Source organism: Cololabis saira, chromosome 24, assembly GCF_033807715.1.
Source record: "Cololabis saira isolate AMF1-May2022 chromosome 24, fColSai1.1, whole genome shotgun sequence".
Lineage (NCBI taxonomy): Eukaryota > Metazoa > Chordata > Actinopteri > Beloniformes > Belonidae > Cololabis > Cololabis saira.
The window spans coordinates 15,162,490-15,177,376 of record NC_084610.1 but is presented as its reverse complement, the minus strand read 5'-3'; the positions used below and the strand labels follow the sequence as shown (position 1 = coordinate 15,177,376).

At 40.3% G+C, this 14,887-nt stretch overlaps 1 protein-coding gene across 1 annotated transcript; it reads right to left on the bottom strand.

Annotated features, from left to right (window-relative positions):
- Positions 1 to 1,191: 1,191 nt before the first annotated feature.
- pcid2 (PCI domain containing 2) lies at positions 1,192 to 14,385 on the bottom strand. Its single transcript, XM_061715494.1, has 14 exons — positions 14,329 to 14,385; positions 12,801 to 12,890; positions 12,637 to 12,710; positions 12,492 to 12,557; positions 12,371 to 12,412; positions 8,284 to 8,338; positions 7,547 to 7,650; positions 7,282 to 7,357; positions 7,019 to 7,160; positions 5,680 to 5,780; positions 5,272 to 5,345; positions 4,259 to 4,384; positions 2,528 to 2,651; positions 1,192 to 1,458 (listed from the first exon to the last, which is right to left on the bottom strand). The coding sequence occupies exons 1-14, from the start codon at positions 14,362 to 14,364 to the stop codon at positions 1,369 to 1,371; spliced, it is 1,200 nt and encodes a 399-aa protein (XP_061571478.1). The 5' UTR covers positions 14,365 to 14,385; the 3' UTR covers positions 1,192 to 1,368.
- Between the last annotated feature and the right edge of the window lie 502 nt (positions 14,386 to 14,887).

The following is a 14,887-nucleotide window of genomic DNA, read 5'->3' as shown; positions in this document are numbered from 1 at the left end:
AGCAATAAAATCTTGTTCCACATGCAGATTTTTCTTCTTATTTTAAGTGAAAATCTACTTGAAACAGGTGAAAATTGTTGTTTTTTCCAGTGATGTTTTGTTTAAAGTGTAATGAGATTTTTTTTACTAAAATGAGACATTTTAACTAGGAATAAGACAAATATTCTTGTTAAGATTTTGAGTTTTTGCAGTGATCCATGTTACTTATCCTGTGAAGGACAGAGTCATATTGATAAGTTCAGAAAACTGTTTTTTATTGTTGTGTTTTGATGTATTTGGTGTAAGCCCAGTGGATATTTAAAGCTTACAGAAGGCTGCATTTAACTGCTGCTATGTCATTCCTGCAGTATTTCTGCAGGTGTTTTGGTCACTGCTATTATTTGTAATATATTATATTATTTGTAATCAGCACAAATTATCTGTCCCCATATGATAAAATCCACCACCCCCCCTGATTTTTTTTTTACAACTCGAGTACTGGTATTATCTGTGGATCAGTGTGATGCAGGTGATACCCTCGGATTTTGAATTTAATTATTGGATAAACTAGTTTCAACATCTGGGAGCTAATTTGGGGTAAATGGTATTTGACTGTGAATTATTCCTGGCTATTACAATTATCTATTTTATTATTTATTTAATTATTATTTTATTGTATATTATATCATTATTATTTATGTTTATTAATATCATTCTGAATGGTACCTGGTCCTTTGGTATTTAGTTGTGATGTTACATTCATTCAATGGGAGCCCTGGCCCGTCACCTTTATTATCTCAGTGTCACATGCAATGCCCTTAGTCTTCCACTAGAGGGAAGCTCTTGATCAATATTTGTTAAATTTGTTTCACTGGCCACCAGAGGGGCCCAGATCAATTCAAATGTAATGCTTTATTTCTCCACCGGAGGGAGCCAGGATTTTATTACACTGCAATATTTTAGTGTGACCTGATGAAGCGGGTACATTAATCCTTTACTTACGAGCCTGTTCTCAGGTTTCTGCTCTGGATCCACATGTGCTCCCTGTACAGGGCTCTGGTGACCAACTTAAATGTTCACGTCCCTTCAAACCTCTTGAACTATCAGAAAGTTATTATTTTCATAAACTAAACTTGACAGGTTTGTGCTGCAGCCCTAGAGGTCCGTGGTTTGAGCAGCAAAGGCTCATGGGAAACACAATCAGTCAAGGCAAACGTTCTACAAAAACAGCATCTGTTTTAATAAACACAGTTTTTACAAAACAAAATGAAAAGAATGAAGTATGAAAAGGGTTTTCCAGTGGGATTGTGGGTAACGTGGTCTAGGAGACGGAGGACAGGGGGATTGTGGGTAGTCTAGGAGACGGAGGACAGGGGGATTGTGGGTAGTCTAGGAGACGGAGGACAGCGGCGGGAAGGGATTCTGTTTGCTGACGACGAGCTTCTGGTGCTGATGGGAGATGTAGCCCTTGATGTGACCCTGGAGGAGAAAAAAATTAAATAAAAAATTATTTTTTATGTGTGAGTGATGATTCATACATTATCAAAGGTATGTCATTGTACAAAAACACAATAATTATCTAGATTATTTAATCATTTAGATGTTTTTCTCCCTAATTTTACCAAAGCTTTTGCACATTTTTACAAAGGTTTCAGAACTAATTATCTAGAATAGAATAGGATAGAATAGAAAGCCTTTATTGTCAATAATAATATAATGAGATTAGGCAGCAGCTCCATAAAAGTGCACACATGTAAAAACTAAATAAGAAACAGGAAATATAAATATATTATACATTATGAAAATGAATGAATGAGAGAATATTGCACGTGAATGGATGAAAGAATATTGCGCAGTATGATATATTTAACTTAATATTTGATTTTTAAACAATTTTCATTACCTTGTTTCTGGTACTTCTGTTCATTGACATCATTATTTAATTATTTGTTTAAGTTTTATTTGTTTATTCTATTCTATCTAATAACATCTGTTTTTGTACATTTGAATTTATTCTTATATGGAGAACATATTGACGAGGTAGACATTTCAACTTTTTTCACGAAATTTCGACTTTTTTTTTTCAACATTTCAACTTTATTCTCGAACCTTTGTCATTTTTTGTCGACATTTCCACTTTTTCAACATTTCCACTTTATTCTTGAAATTTCGACTTTTTTCTCGACATTTTGACTCTTTTCTCGACATTTTTCATGAAATTTCGACTTTTTTCTCGACATTTTGCCTTTTTTTTTTTTTCAACATTTCAACTTTATTCTCGAACTTTTGACTTTTTTCTCGACATTTTGACATTTTGACTTTTTTCTCAACATTTCGACTTTTTCCTCGAAATTGACTTTTTTCAATATTTCAACTTTCACGAAATTTTGACTTTTTTCTCGAAATTGTACTTCAACATTAATCTCGACATTTCAACTTTTTTCTCGCAAGTCACTGGGATTATTGTCAGTGATAGAGGACCCCATGCAGGCCTGGGCCGGCCCTGGGGGGGGGGGACACCTGGTCCAGGTGCGTCCTCATGTCTCACCATGTAGATGAGGTTGGCCAGGATGCACTGCACCTCGTCCACGTCCACGTCCTCCACCTGCAGCATCCTGAGAGACACCAGGAAGGCGTCCAGCGGCAGCTGGTGCGTCTTCAGCAGCAGGTACCTGCACAGACACGGGGACAGGGATGGGAATTGAGAAGATTTTTCCAATTTTGATTATATTTTTGTTTCTGTTTAACGGTTCAATTCTGTTATCGATCCCCATTTGGAAAAAAGGAGAAAAAAACAGGTCGATAAGCATCAACTTTGTTTTATATCTTTGAACAAAAAAATACAAGTGAGGTCAACTATGGCCACGGTTACATGATGTTTTTTAATTCGGAATTAATTATTCGGAATTAGCCCAACGCGGAATATAAGCGTCATGGCGACAGACGGGCGAGGGAACGAGCAGCGCAGAAAGACCGAAATTAAGTTAAAGCGGAATGAGTGTATACATGATCGCGGAATTATTCTATTTGGATTTTAAATCGGAATAAACCAGCCACTTACTTCGGAATTAAGTTTAATTCGGAATGGCCATTTTCATTCGGAATTAGGTGTTTACATGGTCATTTTTACTCATTTTACATTGGATTTAATTTTAATTCGGAATTAAAGCAGCACAATTTAACTTTATTAATGACCTGAATGAATGAATGAATTAAACTTCCCATGTAAAGGCACTCCGTGAGGTCTTTAGAGGCCCCCAGCCTTGGGCTTTCAAAACAAATGATTTGTTTTGAAAATAAATATAAAATAAAAACAATAAAATAAATATGTTTCTGTAGAAATTAACTAAATACAACAAATTATTCTGTAGCAATTACACAAGAATGTCCAGTAACATGTTCAACATTTTTCTAATAAAAATAAAAATTCTCCTTTTTAAAAGGACCGATTTTTAAAAGGATATCTGAGCTGAGCACTCAAAAATAAAACTACGTCAGCCAATGACAAATACAATCAACTCAAGTCCAATGGAGCTGTGCAGTTCTGCAACCATCAAGTATGAAGAATTAACAATTCTTTTGCAGAAAAATAAGCATTTCTGCTTTTTCAGGAAGGATACGTGATCTTTCTGGACACGGTAGTTAGTAATAGCAGGTTTTACTGTAAAGAGTTATCATACTCTGTGCTCTGACTTTACATTTTGCTGAAGGTATCACTTACTTTATTGTACATACCATGTTTTCTATTGTAGTTCATGTATGTTCTGCCTCTACCTAGATGTTGACCATAATCTTGTTTTTTGTACCTGTCTTTATGAAAAATTGAAAATCTTAACAAACAAAGTTTAAAACAAAAAAAGTTGTAATGTTGCAACTTAGGCTGAAACTACGTAAGAGTATTGGGGGCCAGGTAGGAGAAAAATAAAAAATAATATTTAAGAGAAGGAAGATTTTTCTTTTCATTATGCACTTCGAGAAAAAAGTCGAAATGTTGAGATTAATTTTGAAATACAATTTCAAGAATAAAGTTGAAATTTCGTGAATGAAGCCGAAATTTCGCCTTTTTTTTTCAACATTTCAACTTTTTTCTCGAAGTGCATAATGAAAAAAAAAAATCCTCCTCTAAAATATTTTTATTTTTCTCCTGCCTGGCCCTAAAACTCTTCCGTACTGAAACAAACGAGTCCTTGAGGGAAAAATGTACGAATAAAACTTCCCCAAGGACGATAAAAAGGTGTCCAGACCGATCTGGAAGAGGGTAACGGACGGCGACGCTCACACTCTCTTGAAGAGGTTCCTGTAGGTGATGATCTTCAGCTTCTCCAGGATCAGGAAGATCCCGCAGCGGATGAAGAACGTCTCGTGTTTGGACAAGGCCTCGTTGAGCAGCAGCAGGTTCCCCTCGCTGACGGGGAAGCATACACACACCTGAGGTCACATGACCTGCTGGAGCACTGGCCCCGCCCCCTATCCGAGGTCACATGACCTCCCCTCGCTGACGGACACACATACCAACACCTGAGGTCACATGACCTGCTGTAGCACAGGAAGGAAGGAAGGAAGGAAGGAAGGAAGGAAGGAAGGAAGGAAGGAAGGAAGGAAGGAAGGAAAATAAGGAAGGAAGGAAGGAAGGAAGGAAGGAAGGAAGGAAGGAAGGAAGGAAGGAAGGAAGGAAGGAAGGAAGGAAGGAAGGAAGGAAGGAAGGAAGGAAGGAAGGAAGGAAGGAAGGAAGGAAGGAAGGAAGGAAGAAAGACAGAAAGAAAAGATGGAAATAAAGAGAGAGAAAGAAAGAAAGAAAGAAAGAAAGAAAGAAAGAAAAGATGGAAGGAAGGGGGAAAGAAAGAAAGAAAGAAAGAAAGAAAGAAAGAAAGAAAGAAAGAAAGAAAGAAAGAAAGAAAGAAAGAAAGAAAGAAAGAGAAAGAAAAGATGGAAGGGAGGAAGAAAGAAAGAAAGAAAAAGAGCGAGAGAGAGAGAGAGAGAGAGAGGAAGACAGAAAAGATGGAAGGAAGGGGGGAAGAAAGAAAGAAAGACAGAAAGAAAAGATGGAAATAAAGAGAGAGAGAAAGAAAGAAAGAAAGAAAGAAAGAAAGAAAGAAAGAAAGAAAGAAAAGAAAAAGAGCGAGAGAGAGAGGAAGACAGAAAAGATGGAAAGAAAGAAAGAAAGAAAGAAAGAAAGAAAGAAAGAAAGAAAGAAAGAAAGAAAGAAAAAGAAAGCAAGCTCCCCCACCCAAGGTCACATGACCTCCCATCGCCGTGACCCCGCCCCCTCCCCCTAGCCCCGCCCCCTCTCACCTCACTGCTTTGGTGACGTCAGCGAACTGCATGAGGTCGTACTTCCTGAGCAGCTGATGAGTCGGCATGTGACCCTGAAAACCAGAAACAGACTAATGTTACTGGAGGAACTGGAGGAACTGGAGTAACTAGCTAGCTAACTGGATAACACTCAACTAATGACGGACATTATCATTTATGACTTCTAGGAACTTAGTTTCACCTGATCTAAAACGCATTTGAACTAAACTGGATCTAATCCACGTCTAAACACATCTGAACTGGTTAAACTGGATCTAATCCACGTCTAAACACATGTGAACTGGTTAAACTGGATCTATTCCAGATGTAAACACATGTGAACTGGTTAAACTGGATCTAATCCAGATGTAAACACATGTGAACTGGTTAAACTGAACTTGTTCTGACCAGCAGCATCTTGACGGGCAGCAGGTAGATGAGGATCATCCTCTTGTTCTTCTGGCTGGAACGATGGCAGTGGCGGAAGGAGAAGGACAGGAACTCCTCCGCTGGGGAGAAGAGGAGGACCGGGTCAGACGGGGGGGGGGTTGCGGTACTGGGCCAGAACCCGGGTCTGGAAACCCGGATCCAGCGGGCCTGAAACCCATCACTCAGTACGTTTACATGCAGCAAAGAGATGGGATTTCTGATCGTATCAGATAACGACATGCAGAAGACCGGATCACTTGTCTGAGTTTACATGCTGTTCAGAGATCGGATAAATGGCCAGAGCATGGCTGACTCCGTGACGCTAGGTGGCGCTGTAACCATGGTAACCATTTCAACAAAGAGCCACCTCCGGTTGACCTCCGAAACTTGATATCAAAAGCATCCAATATTTATCTTCTCTTTTAACATGGAAACAAGGAGGTTACAATCTCCGCTCAACGACATTTAGCATTTGGTTGTTTCTAAAAACAAGAAGGGAATTTGTGAAAAAAGCTTTTACACTGCAAAAACTCAAAATCTTACCAGGAATATTTGTCTTATTTCTAGTTAAAATGTCTCATTTTTAGTCAAAAAATCTCATTACACTTAAAACAAGAGTCATTACCAGAAAAATAACTTGTTATTTGACAATTTTCACCTGTTTCAAGTAAATTTTCACTTGAAATAAGTAGAAAAATCTGCCAGTGGGACACAATTTATCTTCTCATTACAAGCAAAAAAATCTTGTTCCACTGGCAGATTTTTCTACTTATTTTAAGTGAAAATGTATTTGAAACAGGTGAAAATTGTTGTTTTTTCCAGTGATGAGTCTTGTTTTAAGTGTAATGAGATTTTTTTTACTAAAAATGAGACATTTTGACTAGAAATAAGACAAATATTCTTGTTAAGATTTTGAGTTTTTGCAGTGTAGGTTTTCAGCACCAGATGTGTGTTCTACGGAAGAGTATTAGGGCCATGCAGGAGAAAAAAATATTTGAGAGGGGAAGATTTTTTTTTATTGTGCACTGTGCATGTCGAGAAAAAGGTCAAAATGTCGAGATTAATGTTGAAATACAATTTCGAGAATAAAGTCGAAATTTCGAGAATAAAGACGAAATTTAAACTTTATTCACGAAATTTTGACTTTTTACTCAAAATTTCGACTTTTTTCCTCAACATTTCAACTTTTTTCTCAAAATTTCGACTTTTTTCTCAAAATTGTACTTCAACATTATTCTCGACATTTCGACTTTTTTCTCTATCTCAACGGGACTAACCTGGTTAAATAAAGTCTAAATAAAAACAAAACTAAAGTTACCGGGCTTGAAGTCGAGGTCGAACATGGCCTTGCGGCCCACGTAGTACTTGTACGTGACCTTCTGCGCCGGGCTGTAGTCGTTCTTCAGGTTGGAGCTGTCGATGGCTCGGATCAGGGGCTTGCAGAGGTGCAGCTTGTTGATCTGGGGAGGAGAGCTGGATCAGGTGGCCGCCAGCCGCTGGCCACTAGCCGCTGGCCACTAGCCGCTGGCCACTAGCCGCTGGCCACTAGCCGCTGGCCACTAGCCACTGGCCACCACTCACCTTGAAGTAGATCTTGAAGAGCTGGTTGCTCAGGAACATCATCCCCCACTTCTTGGAGTCGTCGATGCCGGCGCGGCTGTGGAGAGAGGAGCGTTAGCGGCTACCTGTGTAAGTGAGTGTGTGTGTGTGTGTGTGTGTGTGTGTGTGTGTGTGTGTGTGTGTGTGTGTGTGTATATACAGTATATGAGTGTGTGTGTGTGTGTGTATATATATGTGTGTGTGTATATATGTGTCTGTGTGTATGTGTGTGTGTGTGTTTACCTACTTGTCACTAGCACAGACTCTGAAGCAGCTCATCAGCTGCTCGGCTGCTTTCTCCAGCATTTCCCCCGGCTGACCTTTACCTCTCTTCTGGAGCTGCCGCTCCGCCTGGAGAGACGGGGTTACCATGGACACGGGGTTAGCATTAGAGATGGGGTTAGACTCCTCAGGTATTATAGCAGGATGTTACAGCTCTGACTATCATAAATATATCTCCAGACAAGCAACCGGAGGATATTGTCAATTGGTAAAAGGACTGTTGTGTACAGGGCCGTGTACGAGTGGAATTAATTTCCCAAACACACAAACAAACAGCATAAGAACATTCAGTTTATTAGTTAAGCAACATCTTTTGAATCAGTATAAGTAACAATTAATCACTTAAACAAGCAGCTTGCTGAGACTGATTGTCTGACATCTGGAAATGTTATAGTTGGTTTTGACTGTTGTTGAATGTACTTTTTCTTTTTCTTTTTCCTGTATTAGATCGTTTGTTGTCAGTTCAAGACTACAAATGAAATGAAATTGTGAAGTTTTTCAGACTTTGTGACGACCTCAGATGAACTCTTAACTGTGCAGTGTTTTTGGTTTGTGTTTTGTTCTCATTTCTGTGACTACGTTTACATGCAGTCAAAATTCGGGTTATTGCTAATATTCCGGTTACTGAAACATTGGGAATAATCTGTTTCCATGCGTGAGCAAACAGGGTTATCACTGTATACATGGTAATTGTAATCTTACGCTGTTGGCGAAGATCCTCAGGTCCAGCGTAACGGCGAACATGACGTGCAGAGCCCTGAAACACAAACAAGCAGGGGTCACCTCACCTCCTGATGCATTGTGGGCCGGCGGCGGCGCTGCTCACCAGTACAGTAATCCTTGGCTATAATCAGGGTTCCAACACATTGTTCAAGATCAAATTCAAGCACTTTCAAGGGTCATTTTCAAAATCTTCAAGCACTTTATCGCTGGGGTAAAATATCTACATGAATATATATACTCATAATTATTTTTTCCTCTTTTTAATCACAGTTATGTACATTGTATCGTGCTGTAACATCCAGTCATGTTTCTTCTTACTGATTTTATTTCTCCTTGTAATAACTAAACTATACAGTCTGATCCTAAAATTCAAGCACTTACAACGATTTCAAGCACCCGTAGGAACCCTGTATAACGCAGTTCACCTTTCACGTCTCGCTGCTTCACGGATTTACATTGTGCATCGTGTTCTGCATTCTGATTGGCTAAACAGTCTCCCCGCTTCTTCACTTCCTGTGTCAATAACGTTGGTTGCTTAGCAACAATGCTGAGAACGGCCAATGAACTTCAGCGAGCAGCTCAAGAACGGGAGCCTTTGATGAATCGTTCATTACAGTTCTCAGATATAATCCATGGTGGCATGTCGGTTTATAAGAAGAAAAAAGAGTGACAACAACGACCCATAACTATGTTCTTCTCTGGTAAAAACACACCTGCACCGCGGGCTTTAGAATAAAAAGACACTACAGAGCGAGTCAGGATGCAGCAGCATCAGAAGAGCAGTGAAATACACACCAGTCACAATACTACTGTACTTATTGTATTTTTTTCATAATCATTTTTCATTTTCTCCCATTCAAATCCAATTACTCGTGTCGCGGCGGTGCTGATCTCCGCAATTTAAAGCCTTGTATAATAATTGTAAAAGTAAAAAAAAAAGGTTGCTACTTTGCTACTAGCAGCCACTAAACCAGAGGAAACTGCTTCAAACATGGACATTAAGGATCTTTGTCAGAACATGTCGTCTGGTTTTGGTCAACAAAAATGAAGACACATTTTAGCAGAGTTTTTATTCTGTAATTGTTACGTGCCACACAGCTTGGCCTGGACTGGGGTGTGATGACCCCCTTTCGCCACCAGGTGCTGCTGTCGGCTCACGAGATTGTCAGCAGGCCTTTGAGAAGGCCATGGCTTTGCTTTGCAGCATCCCGGTGCTTGCTGCCCCAGACTTTACTCTGCCCTTCAAATTAGAGGTAGACGCAAGTGCCTTGGGAGCTGGGGCTGTATTGCTTCAAGAGGATTCTGATGGAATTGATCACCCCATCTGTTTCTTCTCTCAAAAATTGACTAAGCCACAGCTTAATTACTCCACCTTTGAGAAGGAAGCACTGGCTTTGTTGCTGGCTTTGCAGCATTTTGAAGTTTATGTTGGCTCGAGCTCTAATGTTGTCGTATTCACCGATCATAACCCACTAACATTCCTGTCCAGAATGTACAATCAGAACCAGCGCTTAATGCGATGGGCCCTCATCTTCCAGAACTACGACTTGGACATAAGACGGTATAGACAATGTGATGGCTGATGCGTTGTCCCCCTAAGTGACACAATAGTTTTTGTGTTTTGCTTGTGGCTAGGGCAGGGGTCGGCAACCCGCGGCTCTAGAGCCGCATACGGCTCTTTAGTGGCTCCTGGAGCTTTTTCAAAAATAATGTTCTCCCTTTTTTTCTCTTTATTTCCTTTTTTTTCTTGGTTTTTTTTTGCCTTTTTCTTCTTTTTTTTCTCTTTCTTTTTCCTTTCCTTTTTAATCTCGACATTTCAACTTTTTTCTCGAAATTTTGACTTTTTTCTCAACATTTCCACTTTTTTCTCAACATTTCCACTTTTTTCTCGAGATTGTACTTCAACATTAATCTCGACATTTTGACTTTTTTCTCGAAATTTTGACTATTTTCCTCGAAATTTTGACTTTTTTCTCCACATTTTGACTTTTTTCTCCACATTTTGACTTTTTTCTCGACATTTCTCCTTTCACCATTTGCCTTCATTCTAAGGCTTATACGAGACCTTTCATTTTTTGCGGCTCCAGACATATTTGTTTTTGGTCCAATATGGCTCTTTCAACATTTTGGGTTGCCGACCCCTGGGCTACAGCTACTGTATACGTGTGAACAAACTTAGAGTAAGTTTGTTCTTGTCGGTGGGAGTGTTACTTGCCACATGGGTAGGGTTCTCTCCTTCTCCTCCCCTCCCCACCACCCATTCTCTGCAGGTCTGAGGTCCATAACCAGCAGCCATTCACCACCCATCTCTCATTGGCCAGCTCTGATTCCCTGTCTCCGCCCTGCACCAATCAGCTCCACCTGTGCCCTATAAAAGGGCTGATTGCCAGTTCCCTCTGGCTCTCTCACAGCAAGTTGACGGCTGCTCACACCCTGATGTTATTGCTGTTCTTCTACTTCTTGGGACAGGTAAGACGGGGGCCCCTACACACAGGCATCACGTAGGTAGAATCTATGTTTAGTCACACTAGGTAAGGGATGGTTGCCACTACTGTATTTTACCCCACTGGTTAGTGCAGTTAGGCACAGGCTTTTGTTTTCTTGTTAGACAGTTAGACAGAACTGTGTTTTTCCTTAGCTGCTTAGTTTGTTATTTTGGCAGCATCCGCGTCCCCCGGCAGTGGCATACTTTTGTTTTGGTACTTTGTTAAACTTGCTGCATTGACAGTAAGAACGAGCACACCCTTTAAAAACCCGGGTTGACTCAGTGATTTGCATCTTTTAATGCTTGGGATCCCTTTGTCTTAAATGTCATGCTATGTGACCCTTGGTTTCAACTCCTGTACATGGCCTAACCAAGGGTTTCGTAACAGTAATCTACATTTTAGTCTGGTTTTTATTCGTCGACGATATTGCATTATAAATTTAATTATCGTTATCGTCACATGATCAGCATTTTCTAACGTCTCGTTTTCCTCAGGTGATGAAGGTTTGTTGACGACGATATTTAGTCAGAATTTTACCACTGGTACAGTGAAATTAACTGTCGAATAAAATTTGGTTTGTTTAATTATTATGTTATGTTTAGTACTGTATTATTTTAAAATGTTGGCGGACCTCAGGAAGAATAGCTGTTTAAAGAAGTTTAAAGAAACATGACACTGGTCATTAGACTCAATCAAGAATAACTGCATAGGCAGGACTTTCACCGGTTTATCTGCACATGGGACACATTTAACAGAGATAACCTTCCCAGAGGTTAAATATGTTTTTTATTAATGGCCATATCATTAAATAATGTTCTCCTATTAGACAAACACTTATGGAAGTGCCATGCAGGAGAAAAGATATTTGAGAGGGGAAGATTTTTTTTATTGTGCACTTGGAAAAAAAAGTTGAAATGTCGAGATTAATGTTGAAATACAATTTCAAGAATAAAGTTGAAATTTTGTGAATAAAGTGGAAATGTCTCCTCTGGTCCATCAAATCCAGTTAGCAGAGCGACTGACAGCTATGCAGCAGCAGACGTAACTAACTAACTAACTTACATCCTTGGAGTGGAACGTTAAGGGGACCTTTCTGAAGTTATGCAACTGCATATGAAAATTTAGACTTTTTTCTCAACATTTCGACTTTTTTCTTGAAGTGGATAATGAAAAAAAAAAATCTTCCTCCTTTAAAATATATATTTTTATTTTTCTCCTGCCTGGCCCTGATACTCTTCTGTAAACACTACACACACAAATGTAGCTTATTTAAAACTGTCCCTAACTTTATACAGCGGAAGAACCGGTTTAATTTGTTTTTAAGTCCTTATTTTTAGTGAAGTCCAAAAAGGCTTCTAAGCGGACGTCCTTTTTCATCTAATTTACACTTTAATATATTGCTCTGATTTAGTTTTTGTTTGTTTTGGTGTTGTGTATATACCCGCTTAACTTGGTTGTAATCTACACTTTAGTCTGGTTTGTATTCGTCGACGATATTGCATTATATTTAATTATTGTTATGGTCACATGACCAGCATTTTCGTCTGGTTTTCCTCAGGTGATAAAGGTCCGTTACTCACCAGTTCTCCTCCTTGTGGGACTGGAAGGCCCTCAGGAATGACGTGGCGGGTCAAGGACCAATCAGGACACATTATTGATCATGGATTTCTGCAGGTGAGACTCAGAGCGTGTGAAGGATATTGGACGACCAGCGTCTGGAACTTGTAGGCTTCTACGAAGTCGTGGTTGGCCACGGCGTAGGTGCACCTGCACACACACACCTGGGGTCAGGACCTGTGGGGGGGTTATTGATCAGCGATCGATCACGGCGGTTATTGATCCCCACCTGAGGTGAGCCGCCACCATCTCGTCGTACGGCGGCTCCAGGACCTGCTGGCACTTCTCCTCCGGACTCACCAGCTGCAACACACACACACACACAGGGGTGAGCCGTATCCTAGAAACGGCCGTATCCTAGCAACGGTGGTACCTGGGGGGGCGGGGCCTCACCTGGAGGCGGGGATTAGCCACATGAGGGTGTTTGAAGGACAGCAGCTCGGCGCAGAAGATTCCCTCGCGGTTATCGATGGCCTCGTACATCTGTAGGGGGACGAGGTCAGAGGTTACCTGGTGACCCGGGAACTCAAACCCAGGACCACAGGTCAGAGGTCACCTGGTGGCCAGTGTTGTGCATGAACGAGTTCAAATGAACGCGGTCATTTCTGTGAGAACGTTGAACTGAACGCAACAAGGAGACACAGTGAATGCGTTTACATGCATCAATAACCCTTTTAAAACCCGAATATTGGCAATAACCTGAATTTGCACGGCCATGTAAACACCAATAACCCCTTTCAATAACCCGAAATTGCTCATATTCCGGTTTTTAAAAACCAGAATATGACCTCTGGGTTACTCCTTTTAAAACCGGAATATTGGGTCATGTAAACGCCAAACAGAATATCCCGATCAAACGGAACATGAATTTGTTTTCTGCGCATGTTCTGTTCGCAAGGAATCCTGGTCTTTTGAGTCCAGGAAGTTCTTATAAACACTGAGAAACACAAGACCAGGCCACACTTTTGGAGTGAGGAGGAGACTAATCACTTCAAAAATGTAATGAAGGATATGAACATTTTGGCATTTGTAGACGTTAGAAAGTACTGGGATAGCGAGATTTACAAGAAGGTGAACGAAAAGTTGCGCGAAGCAGCATTTGTTTTGAATTTGGATACAGGAAGAAGAAGCGGAAATGACGGTAATTGCGTCATTACGTCCTCCGTGCGTCGCTGGTTTGATCCAGATATCCCAAATGATTAATTACCGGTACCATGTAAACAGGGATAACCCTGTTTGCTCACGCATGTAAACGAAATATTCCGAATGTTTCAGTAACCGGAATATTAGCAATAACCCGGATTTTGACTGCATGTAAACGTAGTCACTGATAACGGACTACATTGCTGGAGATTTAAAGCCTCTGAGGAAAGTTGAAAAGCCACCAGGACGATACATGATTGTATACAGCAGGGTCTTCAACGCTGGTCCTCGGGACCCTGTCCTGCATGTTTTAGATCAGGAGTCACCAACCCTGGTCCTCAAGGGCCGGTCTCCTGCATGTTTTACATTTTTACCTGCTTTAACACACCTGATTCTAATTAATCGTCGTCATCAGCTTGTCCTCCAGGTCTGCACAATTCTGTTAACGACACAGTCACTTTTATCAGGGTGCAATGAAGCAGGGAAACCCTGTAAAACATGCAAGACAAGGGGGTCCTGAGGACCAGGCTGGAAGACCCCTGCTACACAGTGAACAGTTTTAGGATAGGGGGGCGTTTCATTCGTACTTCTCATCTAAAAATATTGAAATTAACTGAATTTGAACTAGTTCAGAGTGAAAATGGTGAACTATGAACGTGAACTTTTCATTTTTAAACTATGTGAACTGAACTTTGACTTAGTTCATGAGAAGTAGGAACTGTGTGTAGGTGACCTGAGACCTCAAACCTGGGACCACAGAGGTCGGAGGTCACCTCACCTGCTGCAGGTACTGGTTGATGGTGATGTGAGCCATGGAGGGACGGGAGCCGGCCGACACACCTGGAACACACCAACAGGTTTTAGTTTCAGGTGTTCCAGTTACAACATCGAATGAATGAATAGTTTATTTTGGTTCCATTACATTATATGCAACTTAACTTGTAACTATTTACACTAATCAGTTTCACACAACAATAAAACAAACTCTTCGGAACCGAAAAAGGAGTTTCGGCTGAAGCCGAAGCTTATTCTTGCCTCCTGTACCTTCCAGAAGATAACCCAGTTTATCAGTGATACAAAAAGAAAAGAAAATTTACTCTAAATTGCTCTGCATAATTAAATTATATTCAAATCATTTTGTCTTGTAATCCTTCATTATTTTGTATTTTACATCCCATTCAGAAATGTCACTTTCCAGCACCAATTGAACATAAATCCGGGAATTTCAGCCCATAAAAGGTTAAAACTGCTGCTCATTTTCACACATTGGCCCCAATTTACCAAAGAAAGTTAATAATTTCACAAATTAAAAAGTAAATCACAGAAAATGATGGCTG

Bases quoted from the DNA above. Each gene is read 5' to 3' on its own strand.
- pcid2 (XM_061715494.1), bottom strand. From the start codon at position 14,364: ATGGCTCACATCACCATCAACCAGTACCTGCAGCAG. The intron at 12,711-12,800 runs GTGAGGCCCCGC...TGTGTGTTGCAG, and splicing joins TGGCTAATCCCCGCCTCCAG to CTGGTGAGTCCGGAGGAGAA. The intron at 7,358-7,546 runs GTAGGTAAACAC...CTCTCTCCACAG, and splicing joins AGAGTCTGTGCTAGTGACAA to CCGCGCCGGCATCGACGACT.